Source organism: Megascapheus bottae, chromosome 32 (assembly GCF_031878675.1).
Source record: "Megascapheus bottae isolate mThoBot1 chromosome 32, mThoBot2.hap1, whole genome shotgun sequence".
Taxonomy (NCBI): Eukaryota; Metazoa; Chordata; class Mammalia; order Rodentia; family Geomyidae; genus Megascapheus; species Megascapheus bottae.
The window spans coordinates 9,198,587-9,217,976 of record NC_143540.1 but is presented as its reverse complement, the minus strand read 5'-3'; the positions used below and the strand labels follow the sequence as shown (position 1 = coordinate 9,217,976).

The following is a 19,390-nucleotide window of genomic DNA, read 5'->3' as shown; positions in this document are numbered from 1 at the left end:
TACGTGCGTGTGTGTGTGTGTGTGTGCGTGTGCCCGTACAGGTCAGTCAGGAGCGCGTCCGGCTGCCTCGGGGTATAAATAACCTGGTGCCCTAGGCCCCGCCCCCGACCGCTACCATCCAATCAGAGGCCTGGACACGCCCACGGAGCCCGAGGGCTTCTCCTGCTGGTGTCGCTGCCGCCGCCGCCGCCGCCGCCTAGCTTCCCCAAGTATCGCGAGATGTCCTGACGTTCCTAAGCCCCCTTGGCTTAGGTCCCCTTGGCTTTTGGTCCCATTTTAAACCCAGGTCGGCACGACTTAGCATCGAGTGTGCGTCCCGGGCACCTGGCCGTGCCATCATCTCCGGCTACGCTGCACAGTCTTTCTGGTGTCTTGAGGCCTGTAAGGGTCATGCGCAGCGCGGCCAGCTTCACCTTAGGTAAGGAGCAAGTTTGTTTTTGGACAGTGTCACTCCCTCCCCGTCTTGGACCTGATGATTCATTGCTGTGTCTTCTTGGGTTCTGGCCAGTCCTGGGACTTGAACTCAGGGCCTGAGCACTGTCCTTGTCCACTGGCTCTTTCCTCAACGCTGGCGCTCTACCACTGGAGTCACAGCACCACTCCTGGCTTTTCTATGAATACGGCACTGAGGAGTCCAACCCACCAGGTCTTGGCGCGTACTAGGCGAGCACTCTACCACTAGGCCGGACTCCCAGCCCGAAATAATTGTTTTTATTTTTTGTTGGTTGGCAGGACTTGAACTCTGGGCCTGGACACTGTTCCTGAGCTCTTCAGCTCAAGGCTACCGCCTGACAGGTTGAGCCTCGGTGCCACTTCCGATTTTCTGGTGGTCCACTGGAGACAAGAGTCTCTTGGACTTTAGTGCCCAGGCTGGCTTTGAACCATAATCCTCAGATCTCAGCCTCCTGAGTAGCTGGGATGACAGACGTGCACCACTGCACCCAGCTTGCCCTCAATAATATATCTTTTTAGAATTTATTAGCATTGATTTTTACGTATTTCAAATGATGTATTTAACAAACAAGTATTCAAGAAGGGAATCTCTATGCCCTAAATAATTTTTAAGTGTCAAAAACCATGCACTAAATAGCTTACCGTTTGAACCATTTAAAAGGGTAACTGAGTTGGGCACGGTGGCTGACACCTGTAAGGGGGGGCGTAATTAAGGCAGCCAGATCCCACGACAAGAAACAAGCTGGGCATGCCTGTATGCAGAGGGGCTCTGACGCAATAGACTATAGTCTCAGGCCAGCCCAGTCAAACATGAGACATCCTAGTTGAGAAATAACTCAAAAGCAAAAAGGGCCTGGAGGAGTGGCTCAAAGACAAGCACTTGCTCAGCTAGCACAATGAACCAAGTTCAGATCCCAGTACCACCCTCGTTATGAAAGAAAATCCGCACTATGTACTGACTAGAGAAATATAAAATTAGATGGATGTGATGCAAAGTTAAGTATCATCGGATATACCCTTAACCCAAGTAACAGAATCTTCTGTTTGAATGAGCTCCTACACCTAGTGGGTGATAATTGGGACAAAATTAATAGTATGATAGGGACACAAATGGATCAATCTAGAATGGGAGAGATTCTGTGAGAAATAACCAAGCTTTTTTAACCAGTGGCAAAGAATATAGATAGGGACTTAGGTATTTTTGAAGATAACACGTTTGTCTTGCCTGGCTCCCAGTTCAAACAACCTAGCAAAGACATTGTAGATAAATCGACACAAATGTACCTCATTTATTATAAGACGATTTCAGATGATAATGAAGAACCATAGGTTGGGTGCTGGTGGCTAAAGCCTGTAATCCTAGCTACTCAGGAGGTTGAGATGTGAGGATTTCGGTTCAAAGCCAGCCTGGGCATTAAAGTCCATAAGATTCATTATTTTTAATGAACCATCAGAAAAACAGAAGCAGTGCTGTGGCTCAAAGTGGTAGAGCACTAGCCTTGAGCTGAAGAGCTCAGGGACAGCGTCCATGCCCAGAATTCAAGTCCCATGACTGACAAGACAAAAAAAAGGAAAAAAATCATTAATATTACTAAAAACGATAGTGATGGAGTTGTCATATGCCATAAGTCCTTACAATTTATTGAAAGGTTTACTTGTCAAAATAAATAATGGCATGGAGAATATGGTTGTTAGCTTTCTTCACAGCTTAAAAAACAAAAAACCACAGAGGTTTCATATGTGTTTTCAACAGCAGAGTGTGGTGAAGAAGTTGTCTGTCTTTGATAGGAAATGCATTATACTGGAGTTACTCTACCCACCTATTAGCCAGTCAGAGAGGGGATTATTCTGTTGCTTTTGGAGTGCCATTTGGGCTGGCGTCGGCGATGGTAGCTAAGTAAATGAGATTTCTATGTAATACATGCTGGTACCTATGGGAGGGGGGAAAAAAAAGAAAGAGAGAGGTAAAAATTAGGGGCCTTGATTTTGCGGACCACAAATAAGAGCTGGGAGAGAGAATTTAGATTGGGATGGCCCAATCTTTGTTTACATGAGTCGATGTTACTGACTTCCTATTTTAACATATTCCAAGAGAATCTCACTTGATCACACTTTGCACTCGTGTCACCACAGCGACCTTTCCTACAGCCCACCATCATTTCTTGCTCTTAAGACTACAGCCATGATGGTGCCATCTCCTTAATCTACTTTCTGCAAGCGCTACTTTAATTCTTTAGAGTGTCAAAGCTCACTGTACAATTTAAATCAAGATCACTTCATAAGTATTCAAAAGCCTTCAAGTGGGCTGGGAAGGTGGCTTCATGGTAGAGTGTTTGCCTAGCATGCGTCAGCCCTGGGTTTGATTCCTCAGAGCCACATACACAGAAAAAGCTGAAAGTGGCACTGGCGCTCAAATGGTAGAGTGCTAGCCTTGAGCAAAAAGCCCAGGGACAGTGCCCAGGCCTTGAGTTCAAGCCCCAAGACTGACAAACAACAACAAAACAAAACAAAAACTGCATAAAGCAGCCCTTCTACTTATCTATCCATCCTCCCATCTCTATCTAACTATACATAGATAGATATAAACAAAGATATATATGCGTTGATCTGTCTATCTCCATCCATCTATTTGTAGCACTTGGGAACACATCACACAGGCTAGGCAAGTGCTCTACCACTGAGTTACATCCCCACCTCTGTCTTATTTTTATTATTTCCTTCGACACCCAATTATATGTCCTCCCTCCAGTGTCTAGTTAAATGAGTGCTGTTATCTATTTGTGTGTATGTATGTGCTGAAACTGGGGCTTGAACTCAGGGCCAGAGCACTTGACTGCTCTACCGTATCAGGCACACCTCCCATTTCTGGCGCGCTTGTGTGTGCGTGTGTGTGTTTGTGTGTGTGTGTGGTGGCTAATTGGAGATAACAGCCTCACTGACTTTCCTGCCTGGGCTGGATTTGAACTTCCAATTCTTCGATGTCACTTCTTGAGTATCTAGCACTCATCCTTAAGCCGGAAGTCTTTCATTGATCTTCCTATGTGTCATTCAGAAGGTGATGGAGACAAATGGGAGGGAGTTTGGTAATCAAAAGGACCCACTCTCTTACTCCAGGGGGCAAGGAGAAGGAAGAAGAGACCCAGAACAATTAAAAGGTCATGGATCCCATCACCTGAGCCTTAGTTCTGTGTGCTTTTGGCCAAGGCACCTTTGCAATGAGAATAATCAAGTCTTGAAGTGGGAGTCCCATTTATTCAACTCGAGTCGACAATGTACAGGGCCATATAGTGTCCGGTATGTAAATAACATCTTTAAAGCCGACTTTTTTTTCCTTGACTGTAAAACAAGGTTCAACTTGATCCATCACCCAAGCCTCCAACTTTGAGACAGACCCACCCACCCAACCTACTTCTCGTTCTATGTCAGGGGAAAGAGGACAGGGGGGAAGAAGGGTCAGGGGGATGGTGGTTACTTACTGAACGCACTCGTTCGCCCGGCCCTTGTTCTGATACTCCACAATACAACGGACCAGCTGGTCATTCTCCTCCAAGAGCTGCAAAGATCAGAGAAAGGGCTCACTTCAGTGAGACTTTAAGATGGCACCTCTCGATCTCCCCACCCCACCGACCACCACCCCATGCTCAGCTGTGCTGTTCCGGCCTCTTTTTCATTCTATTTTATTTTCTGCCAGTCCTGGGGCTTGAACTCAAGGCCTGGGCACTGTCCTTGGGCTTTCTTAAGGCTAGCGCTCTACGACTTGAGCCACAACGCCTCTTCTGCCTTTTTCTGTGTATGTGATGCTGAGGAGTCGAACCCAGGGCTTGAGGCATGCCAGGCGAGCACTCTACCACTAGTTCCACCTTCCCGGCCCCCTCTTAAATGTTTTTTTATTTGTTTATTTGCTAGTCCTGGGGCTTGAAATCAGCCCCAGCGATCCACACTTCCAGCTCCTGGATGATTAAATTGGAGATACAGAGACTCGAGGACCTTCTCCCGTCCCGGCTGGCTTCGAACCTCGGATCTACAGAGCGCCGGACCCTGGTGCGCGCATGCGCGTGAAGGGGGTGGCGGAGCGCACCGGGACGACGAGCTCGGCCGAGCTGCATCTCCACCCGCTCCCAGGAAGTTTCGAGAGCCTCCCAGGGCCCGTCTGTCCGCCAGCACGGACGCTCACCCTCTGGACCGTCTCTTGGTTGACCTTGGCTTTGCCTCGCAGCCAGTCCGGCGCGAAGATGACCGACATCCCCACGAACCTCCAGTCAGAAGCCCACCGACCTCGGCTGGGCCCGCAGCGGCGGCGGCGGAGGTGCGCCGAGATGCACGTCACGGCGGCGGCGCGTCCAGATGACGTATCCCGGTAGCGCTAAGCTGTAGCGTTGGGTGTGTGTGTATAAGTGTGTCGTAAAAGGGGCGGGGATACCGTCTTAAACGTTGATTGGGCGTTGCTGCCTGTGGGCGGGGCTTCATCTGCGGATTGGATGCGTGAAATCCGTCTGGCCTCCTCGGGTTCCTGCCCCTTTGGCGCGATGTGCGCTTGCGCAATCCTTGGGGGCGGGGCTATGCCAGTGATTGACTTGCCTTAGATGCATAGCATCTACCCAGTCCGAGTCTCTACGAATGGAAGTTTCAGGGCCAAGAAAAAACAAAATCTTTCCTGAGGTGAATCCCTGGTTAGGTGGATGACTTTAGCTTTGGGCTTATTACGTTTGCAACCCTACACAGCTCTAAGATTGTCTCTATGAATACAGATTAGGAAATAAAAGAATTCACCTTCTTAGCTCTGGCTTCATTCAACTCCAGTCTGGTTACTGGATGATGAAGTGATAGAATCAGACTTATTTTATTTTCTAGCTGAGAGTCAGGATCTTCAATTAGCAGTTTCCCTAGAACTAGGATGACAGGCATCTGTGTGTGGCTTGAAGCTATTTAGTTTGGTGAAATCACACCTGCCAATTCTCCTTATTTCAGGACCTTATCTATGTCCTTTTTTGTTTTACAGTTTTATTTTTATTAGCTTATAATCATCATACTAAGGAGCTGTCATAGTTCCATACATGCATATTACTTAATTTGATTAGATTTTATTCCCTCTGTGACTCTCCAACCCCCTTTTGAAGTTATTCGGAAAACTCTTGCCCATCTCTGTACCTTCAAGTGTTTTACTGTAGTAGTTTCAGTTTCAGGGTTGTTTTTTTTTTTTTTTCTGTGGGTGTCTGTACCAGTACTGGGGCTTGACTCAGGGCCTAGATACTGTGTCTTAGCTTATTTACCTAAGGCTAGGGAGGGCTCTATTACTTGAGCCACAGCTCCACTCCTGGCGTTTTGTTGGTTGATTGGCTATGAGAGTCTCTGGAACACTTTCTACCTAGACTGGTTTCCAGTCACGATCCTCAGATCTCAGCCTCCCGAGTAGCTAGGGTGACAGGTGTGACCAGCAACTGGCCCACCTCCAGAGCTCTCTATACCTTTTCCAACTTAAGTTCTGCACTCATGAAACACTAACTCTCCCTGTCCCCTACTGTGCTGTAAATTCCTCCTCCTCCTCTTCCTCCTCCTCTTCTCACTGGTCTTCCTCCTCTTCTTCCTCTTCTTCCTCCTCCTCTTCCCCCTTCCTCCTCCTCCTCATGCTGATTGGCCGCTCCGTCTAAAACACATTTCTCCCTGCCCAATCCTCTGCAAGCCCAGGGATGCTTTTCCTGCTCCCCAAATCCACAACAAGCCTCCCTCCGGTTCTCTCTGCAGTAATTTGTGTTCACATGTCTTCCTTGGGGCTCTCACGGTGACACCTCCCTCTCCCTCTCCTTCTCCCTCTCCATCCCCCTCCCCCTCTCCCTCCCTCTCCCCTTCCCCCCCCCTCCTTTTCCCTTTCCCTCTCTGTACTAAAGCCACAGAAAATTCTTCCCTTCCATTCCTGGTGTTTGACAACCTGCCAGGTGCCCATAACTGCAAGGCCCACAATCACTTGTTGAGGGGGGGAAAAAAAAAGAAAAAAAACAAGAGAAAAAAGTTTGAAAAGAAAATCCCTGTGCCGCTGCAGCTTCCCGCCAGACATCCAATGAAGGGCGTGTCGCGGCCAGCCGGACTTTGGCACCCCCCGCACCCCACTTCCAGGCTGGCAGTGGGCTGTGCTCTTTGTGTCTGCCTATCTCAAGGCCACCCCACACCCCCAAGTCCCGGCCTGGCAGAGCGAGGAGAAGCCACGTCCTGGCAGGTGCGGGGGATCCTGTCGCCCGGCGTCCACTGACCTCCGGGGAGGACAGGCAGCCAGCTCCGGGCATCCGCAGGAGGTGAGCGCGGACAGGCTTGCATTTCCAACTGAGGCCGCGGAGGGGAGGCAGGGGGAGCAGGGTGGGGAAGTGGGGCTCGACAGGGCCGCGGAGCACCCCAGCTCGCACACGCACCCCGCTTCTGACTGAAGAATTACTCGATTTGCTGGGGATGGGGTGGGGAAAAGAGGAGGAGGAAACAGGGCCGGTGGCAGCGGCACGCCGTGATTGGTCCGTTCCGGCATGGGAGTTGCTTAGCAACAGCCAATGGGAAGCGACAGAGCCGAGGCATGCGCACGACGGCCCCAGCACGTCCGGCGGTGACCTACGGCGCTCCGTGATTGGTCCGTTCCGCAGGGGCGTTGCTTAGCGACAGCGAAGGAGAGGCGCTGGAGTCGGCGCTCACGCATGCGCACGACAGCCCCGCTCCCTCGCAGCGTCTCTCTCCCGGGGTTGGAGGTGCCCTGAGCACCCAGTCGGCGGTGATCCGAATCGCGCCGTGATTGGTTCATTCCGGCACGGCCGTTGCTTAGCGACAGCAAATGAGAGGCGCCGGGGCCCGGCGCTGGCGCACTCGCGCGTGCGCACGGCGCACGACCCCGCCCCGGGCCTGCGTGCGTCCGCGGCAGGCCGGAGGTGGAGGGACCAGCCGGCCAGCGGGCGCGCTGCGGGGCCGGGCCTTCCCCCGGGCGGGCGGGCGGGGCGGAGGAGCCGGCCGACCGCCGACCCCGCCGACCTCCGGAGCCCGCCGCCGCCGACAGGGCCAGGTGGGCGCCCTCCGGGGAGCTGTGGAGAACCGTGAGGCCGTGAGCGGGCCTGGCGTGGGGGGCTGTGGGGAGGGGGGGGGTGGGCCGGGCCTGGGAGGGGGGGGCGTGGGGATCCCACGCTCCACCCCCGACGGACCCGGGGGCTCCATGAGTCCGCGGCTCCCCACGGGGGACCCCAGACACCCCCTGCTCCCCGCTACACTGGACCCCCCCCCCACACACACACACACCTCTCCTCCTCCTCGTCCTCCCCCATCACCACCACCCGTCCTGGGGCTTGAACTCAGGGCCTGGGCGCTGTCCCTGAGCCTCTTTTGCTCAAGGCTAGCACTCTTACCACTTGAGCCACTGCACCACTTCTGGCTTTTTCTGTTGAGGTGTTGCTGAGGAATCGAACCCAGAGCCTCCATGCGTGTTAGGCAAACACTGTACCCCTAAGCCACATTCTCAGCCCCCCTAATATTTCTGAATTAGTTTGCTGGTTGACATATGCATATACCTATTTATCCATCCATCCATCCATCCATCTATCTGTCCATCTGTTCAACCATCCACATGAGCATATACATCAGCAGTTTACCATTTCAGAGAAAATGTTGCTTCCACGTGTAAGCCTAGTTACTCAGGAGGCTGAGTTCTTAAGGATTATGGTTTGTGGCCAGCCCAGGCAGAAAAGTCAGTGAAACAGTTACCTCCAGTTAACCACCAAAAGGCCATAAATTGAGCGACATGCCAGTGCTCTGATTAATTTGGAGATAAGAGTTGCTTTTTTGCACACATTGACCTTTAACCCTTCCACGTCGAGTTACTGGACCTTGGCTTAAAGTATTAAAGTGTTTTGGTTTTGGTCAGATAATTAAAACAAAGCAGAAAGCCTTTCATTTGCCTTAGGTGTTGCAGAAAAGCAGGCTTGGTCACCTGGAGGTAAGATGAGCGAGGTAGCACGCCTACTGGAGATTTAGGGATTTTTCCAAGTGATAAAGTGGTTTCTTCTTGTTGGTTTGTCATAGAACCTGCCATGTGACAGTTGGGCCATAAAGATAGCCGTGGGTGCAAACACTAGTGGTTAACACCAGTCATCCTAGCTACTCAAGGGACTGAGATCTGACAGTTCAAAGCCAGCCTAGACAGGAAAATCCCTGAGACTGATCTCCACTGCACCCCCGAAAACTGGAAGTGGCTCCATAGCTCAAGTGGTGGAGCTAAACCTTGAACAAAAGAGCTCAGAGACAACACCCAGGCCCAGAGTTCAATCCCCAGTACAAACCCTCCCCAAGTCCAGTAGTAGAGGTGGTATTTGGGGTACACAGCTGGAATCAATGTCTACTACTTTCCTTGAAAAGATCCCCCAAAACACCTCACTTATTTTGCTTTGGAGGTGATTTCTCTCCTGACTGGACTCTTCTGAGATCTCATTGATTCATTGTTTTTCTTTTTCCTTTGTGTCTCAGATTTAAGGCTCTTCTTCAGTTACTGTGTATTCCTAAAGTCCTGGTTGCAAATGGATAAATTGATCTTGTAGTGTATCTCTGTGGGGCTTTTTGTCCTGTAACATTATGTTTATATGTGTGTGTGTGTGTGTGTGTGTGTGTGCGCACGCACACGCATACGCATGTGGGTACCTGTGTGCCTGTAGTGAGTCTTAAACTCAGGTCCTGAGCTCTCACTTAGCTCTTCCACTCAAAGCTAGTGCTCTGTCACCTCCACTTGTGGCTTCTTTTTTTTTTTTTTTTTCCTTTTTCTGCAGGTTCATTGGAGATAAGAATCTCTAGGATTTGTTGTTGCTGTTGTTCTGCCTCAGGCTGGCTTTGAACAGTGATCCTCAGATCTCAGCCTCCTTATCAGCTGGGATTCCCTGCTCCTAGCCACTCAGTGCCTTCTGAAACATTTTCCAAACAAAAGATTTCTGAGATTAACAAAAGTCACGTGACTGCCAACTTCCTCCTCCCTTACCCTCCCTCCCTACCTCTCCCCCTCCCCCAATTCCCTTTGGTGCCAAACATCTCAGCGTTGGTGTGGGACTTGAACTCGAGGCCTGGATACTGTCCTTTAGATTTCACCACCCCTTCTTAAGGCTGACCCTTTTACAGCTCCATTTGTGGCTTTTTGCTGGTTCATTGGAGATAAGAGTCCCAAAGGCTTCCCCCAGGGGCTGCCTTCGAACCACTATCCTCGAGATCTCAGCCTTCTCTGTAGCCAGGAGGATGAGTGTGAGGCACCAGTGCCCGGCCTGCCTTGTATCTTGCTCTCTGCTGACATTATGGATGCTTCTAGAACCTGTGGAAGGTCTGACTGCTAGCTGATCTACCTTTTTTTTTGCCAGTCCCAGACTGGTGCAAACCTACATATTACACACACACACACACACGGGTGTGAAGCCATTGTCTGACCTTACTAACCAGATGGCCTCGCCTCTTCCTCCTGCTCCCCCAGGTGTCCTCATGGTTTCTCCCGTGGACCATGACCTCAATCCTGTTCGCCAGTGTGGTACGGGTGAGGGATGGGCTACCACTCTCGGAGAGCACTGACTTCTACCAGGCCCCGGATTTCCTGGCATGCAGGAGACAGCTGAGGACACTGGCCAGTCGCCTTTCCCAGCACCCCGGGGGCCGGGGTTCCGCAGAAAGTCACCACTTCAGCATCTAGTAAGGGAGTTGTGTCGTGTATTGTTCAAGGAAATCTGGCCAGTGGCGCATGATATCTGTAATCCCGGCCTGCGCTCTGAGGGTTTGTAACTGGCAGGGTACAGGATCAGACTCCTGTCACCAATTAACCAGGAAAACAAAATGAAGTCCAAATATCCAGAAGTGCAGGCGTGTGGCTCAAGCTGTAGAACGCCAGCCTAGAGAAAAACCTAAGGGACAGCACCATTTTTTTTTCTTGTTTCTTTTCCAGTCCCCAGGCTTTGAACTCAGAACCTGGGCGCTGTCCCTTCCTCTTTAGCCACAGCGCCACTTCCAGTTTCTAGTGGTTCACTGGAGATAAGAGTCTCACAGTCTGGGCCGGGAGTTTGGCCTAGTGGTTAAGGTGCTTGCCTAGCATGCATGAAGACCCGGGTTTGATTCCTTGGTACCACATACATAGAAAAAAGCCGGAAGTGGTGCTGAGGCTCAAGTGGTAGAGCTCTAGCCTTGAGAAAGTCCAAGGACAGTGCTCAGGCCCTGAGCTCAAGCCCAGGACTGGCAAAAAAAAAAAAAAAAAAAAAAAAAGAGTCTCACAGTCTGGGGCCGGGAGTTTGGCCTAGTGGTAGAGTGCTTGCCTAGCATGCACAAAGACCCAGGTTCGATTCCTCAGTACCACATACATAGCAAAAAGTCAGAAGTGGTGCTGTGGCTCAAGTGGTAGAGCCCTAGCTTTGAGAAAATCCAGGGACAGTGCTCAAGCCCTGAGCCCAAGCCCAGGACTGGCAAAAAAAAAAAGAGTCTCACAATCTTTAGTGCCCTGGTTGGTTTTGAACCTTGATCCTCAGATCTCAGCCTCCTGAGTAGCTAGGATGACAGGCGTGAGCCACCACGCCCTAAGACCTTCTTTTTTTTCTTTCTTTTTATTCAAAGCTAGTGCTCTACCACTTGAGCCACAGCACCACTTCTGGCTTTGTATCTGTACGTGGCACTGAGAAATCGAACACAGGGCTCCCCCCCCCCCCCAGACAAATGCTGACAGAGCTGAGCCAGGCTGGGTCTGGGTGGGGGAGGGGGGAGGGAGGTCTGGGCTCCCACCTGCCCCACGATCACAGCCAATGCCTTGCATTTCAGCATCTCCTGTGCCGGGGGCGTGGCATGCCTGGGCATCTGCTCGCTGCAGTGTTCAGCCGCCAGGGCCTTCTGCTTTCTGGAGACCCTGTGGTGGGAATTCACCACCGCCTACGACGCCACCAGAGTGGGCCTTGCCTCCAGGCCCTACACCTTCCTAGAGTTTGGTTCGTACCCCCGTTTTATGATTTCTCTTTTCCCTGTGTTGTAGAACCTACAGGGTAGGTTTGGGAAGGGAATCTGATCATAATGGTGGGAGGTGAGGGAAGCATGCCATGTGTCCCTGAAATGATTGCAGTGGTCTGGAAAGTTCTACCATGGCTTTTGGGGTTTAATTATTTTTGTCAGGCAGGGTCTGGGCACTGTCCCTGAGCTTTTAGGCAAGGCTAGAGCTCTACCACTTGAGCCACAGGGCCACTTCTGGTTTTTTCTGTGTATGTGGTACCGAGAAATCGAATCCGGGTCTTCATGCATGCTAGGCAAGCACTCTACCACTAGGCTAAACTCCCGGTCCCTGCCTGAGCTGTCCCAGGAGACTTCACCATAGGCCCTGTTCTCCTTGGCAGACAGCATCATTCAGAAGACAAAGTGGCACTTTAACTGTGTCAGCTCCCCCCAGCTGAGGAGCAGCGTGGACAAGATCCACGAGGAACTCCAGATCCAGCCTCCGGCCATCCTTACCCTACAAGACACAGACTCTGCCAATAGCACACTGGCCAATGGCCAGCCACCCGTGTACTCGGAGCCTGGTAAGTGGCCCTTGAGGGCGTGCGTGCGTGCGTGCATGCGTGCGTGCGTGCTCCTTCTGGTCTTGGCCTCCTGGGTGATCCAGATGACGGGTGGGAGCCACTGACCCCTGTATTTGTTTCCTAACTACTTAAACATGAACTCATATAGAAGTGGCATGGTTTTTTATAGTCTGAATTTGGTAGCAGTGTATGAGTTGAATCTATTGAAAGATCTGTCTACATTATCATCATGGTTATTTTTTTTTAATTGTTTGCCAGTCCTGGGGCTTGAACTCAGGACCTGAACATCATCGGCTACCACTCTACTACTTGAGCCACAGCACCACTACCGGCTTTTTCTGTGTATGTGGTACCAAGGAATCGAACCCAGGGCTTCGTGCATGCTAGGCAAGCACTCTACCACGAGGCTATGCTCCCGACTAATACTTTTTCTTTTTCCCCTTTCATACTGTGATATATTCAAAATGTTTAAGTCTAGCCAGACATGGATGGCTCACACCTGTCATCCTAGCTACTCAGGAGACTGAGATCTGAGGATCCCAGTTCAAAGCCAGAGCAGGCAGATAAATCTGCAGGACTCTTATGTGCAGTTATCACTAGCAAATATCCAGAAGTGAAGCTGTGGCGAACAAGGTAAAGCACCAGCCTTAAGCAGAAAAGGCTAAGCTAGGAACATGGGACCCTGAGGTCAAGCCCTAGTACTGACACAAAAATAAACCTGTCTATATTTTTTTGAAACTTCATTTTGTGTTTTGGCTTTGTATAAACCAGGAAATTAAGACAAGTGGCTCTGATGTCAATAAGTAAGTCAACCTTGATATTTGGAAAAGCAGTACCTTGTAAAAAGGGAAGAAGACATGATGGAGCCTCAAGTATCTCTCCTTGGCCTGTGACAGAGAATACAGGGATCATTTTGTGATCTGAGTTTTTGTTTTGTTTTGCTTTGTCCACTTCCTGATCTTTCTAGAACATTTTACTGCGGTGTGACTCACTTTATTATCCGGGGACTAGTCAAGGTTAGGATGTTGAGTTCTTACAGGAACCTTTGAACTGTTCTGTGGGAAAGTGAACGCGTTTAACAGTAGGCCTTGGCTAGGTGTGTGGGTGCTGACACGTCTGTGGGAAACGGAAGGATTTTCTAAAAAATCATGGTGGGAAACTGGGTGGATGCCATGGAACCACATAAAACCCAGAATCAATTTCAGCCTCCTCCCTCCCCCGCCTCTCTCTCTCTCTCTCTCTCTCTCTCTCTTTTTGGGAGTTGCCAGTCCTAGGGCTTGAGCTCAGGGCTTCAGCTATGGCCTGAGCTTTTTTTTTTGGCCAGTTGTGGGGCTTGAACTCAGGGCCTGAGCACTGTCCTTGGACATTTCTCAAGGCTAAAGCTCTACCACTTGAGCCACAGCACCACTTTCAGTCTTTTTTCTATGTATGTGGTACCAAGGAATCGAACCCAGGTCTTCGTGCATGCTAGGCAAGCACTCTACCACTAGGCCAAACTCCTGGCCCATTTTTTTTAGCTGAGTGGCCCACGCCTGTCATCCCAGTTACTCAGGAGGCTGAGATCTGAGGATCAGAGTTCAGAGGTGACTCTTTTCTTCAGTCAATCAGCAAAAAGCCTGAGACATGGCTCAAGTGGTAGAGTGTCATCCTTGAGCAAAAGAAACCCAGGGACAGCGCCTAGATGCTGAGTTCAAGCCCTAGGACTGGCAATAAAATAAAATAAATGAGTGATTGTGTGATTTTGTGTTTTACCTGTGTGAGCTTCCCCGGGGAGAAGCAGCATGCCCTGCCCAGCTTTCTTCTCTGTGTATTTTGTTTTCATCCTACTTTCTTTTCATTGTGAAGCTCCTAATTTCCGGATGGAGCCAGTGTCAGCTCTGGGCATTCTCTCCCTGGTCCTCAACATCATGTGCGCTGCTTTGAACCTCATCCGAGGAGTGCACCTTGCTGAGCATGCCCTGCAGGTAAACCCTCCTCCAGAAGGATTTTACATTATTATTATTATTATTGTGTGTGTTGGTAGCAGGGCTTAAACTCAGGACTGTGATATTGGCTGGTGTACTACCACCTGACTCACACCTCCTGCCCTGCTTTTTGCTGGTTAATTGGTGATTGATTCTCAGACTTTTTTGGGGGGAGGGTGGGGCGGGATCAGGCCCAGCTGGCTGTGAACTCAGCTCCTCAAATCTCAACCTCCTGAGTAGTTAGGGTTATGGACTTAAAGCCACCAGCACCTGGCTCAAGAGAAAGTTTTTAATTGGCTGGCAATTAGCTTTTTAGAATTATAATTTACAGGCCAAGACTTTGGTATATACATATATATCTGAATATTTCAGGCCAGTGGGTCAAAAATAGTTTTTGATGTACATATTAATATATTAATTATATATAACTAATATATGTTAAATATAGTAAGCATGTGTTTAACATATGAATGTGTGTATATATATATATATATATATATGTAGTTATTTGGTGGTTTTTTGGGTTTGTTTTTATTTTCTCACCAGTCCTAGGTCTTGAACTCAGGGCCTGGGCCTTGTCTACCTTAATGTTTTCTCTCAAGGTTGATGCTCTGGCATTTAAGCCACCGCTCCACGTCCAGCTTTTTCTTGGTGGTCCATTGGAGATCAGTCTCTCACAGCCTCTCCTCTCTGGGCTGGCTTTGAACCACAGTCCTCCAGCTCTCAGCCTCCCTGAGCAGCTGGGGCCAAGCCCATCCCATCCCCTCATCTATCCTGATCTTGCTTGTTCTGGTTCTAGGTCACCCTGGAGGAGATTGGACATATCCTAGCTTTCCTCATTCCTTTCGCAGCCTGCGCTTTCCAGGTGGGTAAAGCCACTCCATGCCAGGGGGTTCTGCTTTAGTGACCCACGGAGCCTTATCCAGGCGGGCTCCCCTAGCACCTGATTTGCACGCATGTCTCTTGCTTTTTGTTTGTTTGTTTTGCTTTCTCTTCCCCTTTCAGTGTTACTTGTACCTGGTCTACAGCCCTGCCAGGAGGGCGAAGGCTGCCCTGTTGCTTCTCTCCATCTGCCTGGGCAACGCGTACCTGCACGGGCTGCGGAACCTGTGGCAGATTCTGTTCCACGTGGGGGTGGCTGTTCTGTCCTCCCACCAAATCCTCAGCCGGCGGCCACGGAGCGCAAGGGCTGACTGTGGGGTGTGAGAGTGGCCAGAGGGCTCCCTTCCCATGCACCCCCCCCAAAAAATAAGAAAATTGGGGGGTGATGGATTGGTTACAGGTTCAAGAAGGAAATGCCAACATGGCAGGCTCTGGTTCTGTGACGAAATCTGGGGCCTCCAGCAGGAGGCTGCAACCATGGCTCAGTGGTGGAGTGCTTGCCTAGCATGCACGGAGCCCTGGGTTCGAGTCCTCAGTACCACATACACAGAAAAAGCCAGAAGTGGCTCTGTGGTTCAAGTGGTAGAGCGCCAGCCTTGAGCACAAAGAAAGCTCAGGTCCTGAGTTCATGTCCCAGGTCTGGGACACACGCACACACACACACACGTAACAGGGTGAATCAGAAACTTAACGACGAATAATAGGATCCATGCATAGAAGCAAGATCAATTTTGTTTACGTTGTCGTTTCGATAACTCAGCTTCCATATACCCTTAAGAACATTTTACTGTGTTTTGGCTCCACGTTGGACTCATTGGAGAAAGAAGATGAAAGAATCAAGATCGGATCCCGGCCACAACTTCCTGACGGTGGCAAAAGAGAGATTGTGCACTGACCAGAAAACACCTGTACTTATGGTAGGGCTTGTAGAAGAATGTTGCATTCGTTCTGATTGGGTCGATTTTCAATTTTCATTTTGTTTTGTAAACCGACTGGGTAACCAAGTCCTCACTGCATCCTACAGTTTGCAAGCAGGCGTAGAAAGGAGAGTTCCATGGGACGCCACAGAATGGGGGCTCAGAGGGTGGCTTTCAGGAATATTTCCAGAAATGCAGGGAGAGGATTTGAAAGGACATTCCAGACTCAGCCACACGAGGGCGCTGTCGCAGCAGCTGTCACCTGCTGTTAACTCCAGCCGTAATGTTCAAGAGCTTCTAATGAGTTTAATCAATCACACCAAGGAACTCCTTTAAAAAAAAAGAAGAAGAAAGAAAAGAACAGACTTATATAAGTAACTTTCTAAAGCTTTATAAAGACCTAATTGACACGTGCTCTGAGAAGGGACTTGCTTTCATTTTATATAATCTATTAAAAGGCTCCCGCCTTGTCAATCTAGCTACTCAGGAGGCTGAGATCTGGAGGCTCACAGTTCAAAGCCAGCCTATGTAGGAAAGTCCATGAGGCTCTGATCTCCAGTGAACCACCAGAAAACCAGAAATGGTGCTGTGTCTTGAATGAGAGAGTTTAGGGAGAGCATCCAGGCCCTGAGTTTGAGCCCTTGAACGGGCAACAAAATAACCTAGGCACAATTATACGGGATATTTTGGGTTAAATGATAGGGTTTGATAAGTAACAAGAGATCCTGTTTTGATGGGGTGTGTGTGTGTGTGTGTGTGTTGGGTTGGCCTGTTGTAGGACTTGAACTCAAGGCTTGAGCACTGTCCTTGAGCTTTTATTTTTTTTTTCCTCAACACTGGCACTTCACCTCTTGAGCCACAAATCCACTTCCATATTTTTGGTGATTTCTTAGAGATAAAAAGTCTCACAGAGGGCCAGAAGTGTGGCTTAGTGGTAGAGTGCTTGCCTAGCATGCCCTGAGTTCGATTCCCTGGTACCACATACACAGAAAAATCAAAAGTGGTGCTGAGGCTCAAGTGGTAGAGCTCTAGCCTTGAGAAAGTCCAAGGACAGTGCTCAGGCCCTGAGCTCAAAACCAGAACTGGCAAAAAAAAAAAAAAAGTCTTAGGGACTTAACTGCCCCGGCTGGCTTTGAACCTGGACCCTCCAGATCTCAGCCTCCTGAGTAGCCAGAATGACAGGCGTGAGCCACCGGCACCCTGCTCCATGTTAGTTTAAGAGAATTGCTTGATATTTGATTATCGGATCCAGTTACCTACATTATCATCTTGGAGGGGGCGGGGTGGGGGAATCCAGTTTCTGTGACTCAAAACTGTGCTGGGAAAACGTTGCCATAGTAACTCGATTTCCCTAGAATAGAATTTTCTATTTTGAACCAAATATAAACAATCTGGAGGGAAAAGTCAACCAGCAGCTCCAATGTAAACGTCAGTGTCGTCCCTGCGCTGATTTCACACCCGCTCATTTTCTGCCCATCCATCAAGGTCAGTCTTCCTCACAGCATTCTGAAAGACATAGAAAAAGGAAAGAAGAAAAAAGAAAGAGAAAGGGCCGGGAGTTTGGCCTAGGGGTTAAAGTGCTTGCCTAGCATGCATGAAGACCCGGGTTCGATTCCTCTGTACCACATACATAGAAAAAAGCCAGAAGTGGTGCTGAGGCTCAAGTGGTAGAGCTCTAGCCTTGAGAAAGTCCAAGGACAGTGCTCAGGCCCTGAGCTCAAGCCCAGGACTGGCAAAAAAAAAGAAAGAGAAACTAGCTGCGGCGGGAAGGATCATGGGAAGGATTATAGCAGCTCACACCTGTCAGAGGCTGGGGCCGGAGGATCGAGGTTCGAGGCCAGCTCAGACAGGAAGATCCATGAGACTTTTTTTTTTTAAATCTCCAAGGAACCACCCAAAAGTCAAAGTGGAGCTGTGGTTCAAGTGGTCGAGCACCAGCCTTGAGTGAAAAAGCTAAGGGACAGTACCTAGGCCCTGAGTTCAAGTCCTAGGACCAGCACAAAGAAAATAAGTTGGAGGCTGAAGTTAGCCAGGGCAAAACTTTTTTAACATGTTCACCTGGAAGCTCGGCCTGCCCTATGTCATGTGCTTTTTAATTTCTTCTCCCAACCTGGGAAGTGGGATTCTCACAAACCCCATGTGTAATAGGCCTCGCATTGTACAGCTAATTTATATACTGTGTATATTACATAAATTAAACGGAACCTCCCCAGAAGCAGGAGGGGAATAAATCGCAAGGGGATTTGTTAATGTGCGGCGTGTTTTCTGTGTCTGTGTCTGTGTGTGTGTGTGTGTGTGTGTGTGTGTGTGTGTGTGTGTGCCAATAATTCCGGGTTTGTGGGGGGCATACTGGGGTGCCTGGTGGCTCATGCCTGTCATCAGCAACTCAGGAGGCTGAGATCTGGAGGATCGAGGTCCAAGGCCAGGCCCCCCTCAATGGTGAACTACCCAAAAGCCGGACGTGAGTTGTGGTTCAAGTGGTGGAGTGTAAGAAAACGCTCAGTGGACAGTGCACAGGCCTTTTCACCCCCAAATATAGCCGGATCCCTGAGTCTGAATCTAGGAGACCCTAAAGATGGTTTGAAGTTGGAATGACTGGGCCCCATCTTCTGAGATTTCTCCTCCTCCCCCCCCCCCCCCCCCCCCGCAGCTCCTCCATCCCCAGAGATGGGAGCCCGGGTCAGAGGTGGTAACATGACATTCCAGTGACCTCGCTCACAGTCAAGGTAGTGAGTCCACCAGCCGCAGAGGTGTGCGAGCCCAGGACCAGGTGAGTGGGAGAGGTGAGGGGGGCTGAGCTGCTGTCCCCCTTGAAGACATCACCTTGTCACCATAACTGGTAGCCCAGGGGGACATTTTTATTCTAATGTCTCAGGGTGACAGGCCAGCCCAGCCACAGGAAACAAACAGTGCCAGCTCCCGGTTTATAGTGTAAATATTAGTCTTTGGTCCAAAGCTGCCTGTTCTTTGTCACTTGGCACCGAGGACATTGAATTTGAGGGGTTGGGGGTGGTCAATAACTTATTTATTTTTTTTTAATTTTAATGCCTGTCACTTGAACTCAACTGTCCCCTTTAGCTTTATTATTATCCATTTGGTCATTTTCAAAGCTGGTGCTTTCCCACTTGAGCCACACACCTGTCTACCTTTTTTTTTTTCTGGTTCCTTGGAGATTTTTTGTGTCTCCATGGAATTTTTTTTTTTCCCCTGCCTCCTCCCCTCCTTCACCCTGGCCCAGGCTGGCTTTGAACCCTTGTCCTCAGGGTTCACCCAAAGAAGGTGGACAAAAAAACAAACAGCTCCATCAGCAGGGTTAATACGTTTTAATGAGATAATTCGTTTAAAAAATAAAAGTTCTAAAATAACATGGATTTACCCATGGATGGAAGGTCAGCCAGGGGATTGGATGGTCGGGGTGTTCATCTCTTCAGCGCGCTCAGCCATTGGTCAGTTTACGGCTGGAAGGCGGGGCTTAGAGGATGTGGTTCATTTAATAACCTGTCTGGAAGAGTTGCCTGGCCCAGGGTCCCTTCTGCGTCCCCTCCCCCTCCCTCCTTTCCTTTTCTGTTCTTCCTCCCTCCCTTCTTTCTTTTCCTTTCTCTTTGCCTGTGTGTGCTCCCTTCCTTTCCTCCCATCGTCT

At 49.8% G+C, this 19,390-nt stretch overlaps 2 protein-coding genes across 3 annotated transcripts; one reads left to right on the top strand and one right to left on the bottom strand.

Moving 5' to 3' along the window:
* Positions 1–1,718: 1,718 nt before the first annotated feature.
* On the bottom strand, positions 1,719–4,711 carry Ss18l2 (SS18 like 2). The gene is made up of 4 exons (XM_090323342.1): positions 4,628–4,711; positions 3,930–4,006; positions 2,274–2,384; positions 1,719–2,005 (listed from the first exon to the last, which is right to left on the bottom strand). Exons 1-3 carry the CDS (start codon positions 4,694–4,696, stop codon positions 2,297–2,299), a joined length of 234 nt encoding a protein of 77 aa, XP_090179468.1. The 5' UTR covers positions 4,697–4,711; the 3' UTR covers positions 1,719–2,005; positions 2,274–2,296.
* A 2,632-nt stretch (positions 4,712–7,343) lies between these two features.
* Sec22c (SEC22 homolog C, vesicle trafficking protein) lies at positions 7,344–15,625 on the top strand. 2 transcript variants are annotated; one of them, XM_090323221.1, is made up of 7 exons: positions 7,344–7,486; positions 9,920–10,131; positions 11,242–11,405; positions 11,805–11,987; positions 13,833–13,951; positions 14,751–14,816; positions 14,957–15,625. In XM_090323221.1, exons 2-7 carry the CDS (start codon positions 9,947–9,949, stop codon positions 15,155–15,157), a joined length of 918 nt encoding a protein of 305 aa, XP_090179347.1. In that variant the 5' UTR covers positions 7,344–7,486; positions 9,920–9,946; the 3' UTR covers positions 15,158–15,625. The 2 variants fall into 2 exon arrangements, with proteins under 2 accessions (XP_090179347.1, XP_090179348.1); XM_090323222.1 differs by lacking the exon at positions 7,344–7,486 and having other exon boundaries at positions 9,965–10,131; positions 11,809–11,987.
* Positions 15,626–19,390: the final 3,765 nt, after the last annotated feature.

What these genes read in the sequence shown, in the direction of transcription:
- Ss18l2 (XM_090323342.1), bottom strand. Translation starts at nt 4,696, where the DNA reads ATGTCGGTCATCTTCGCGCCGGACTGGCTGCGAGGCAAAGCCAAGGTC. An exon ending in ACCAAGAGACGGTCCAGAGG is followed by an intron (nt 4,007 to 4,627) that starts GTGAGCGTCCGT and finishes TGATCTTTGCAG; the next exon opens with CTCTTGGAGGAGAATGACCA. An exon ending in CGGGCGAACGAGTGCGTTCA is followed by an intron (nt 2,385 to 3,929) that starts GTAAGTAACCAC and finishes CCCCTCCCATAG; the next exon opens with GTACCAGCATGTATTACATA.
- Sec22c (XM_090323221.1), top strand. Translation starts at nt 9,947, where the DNA reads ATGACCTCAATCCTGTTCGCCAGTGTGGTACGGGTGAGGGATGGGCTA. An exon ending in ACCCGTGTACTCGGAGCCTG is followed by an intron (nt 11,988 to 13,832) that starts GTAAGTGGCCCT and finishes TTCATTGTGAAG; the next exon opens with CTCCTAATTTCCGGATGGAG. An exon ending in TCGCAGCCTGCGCTTTCCAG is followed by an intron (nt 14,817 to 14,956) that starts GTGGGTAAAGCC and finishes TTCCCCTTTCAG; the next exon opens with TGTTACTTGTACCTGGTCTA.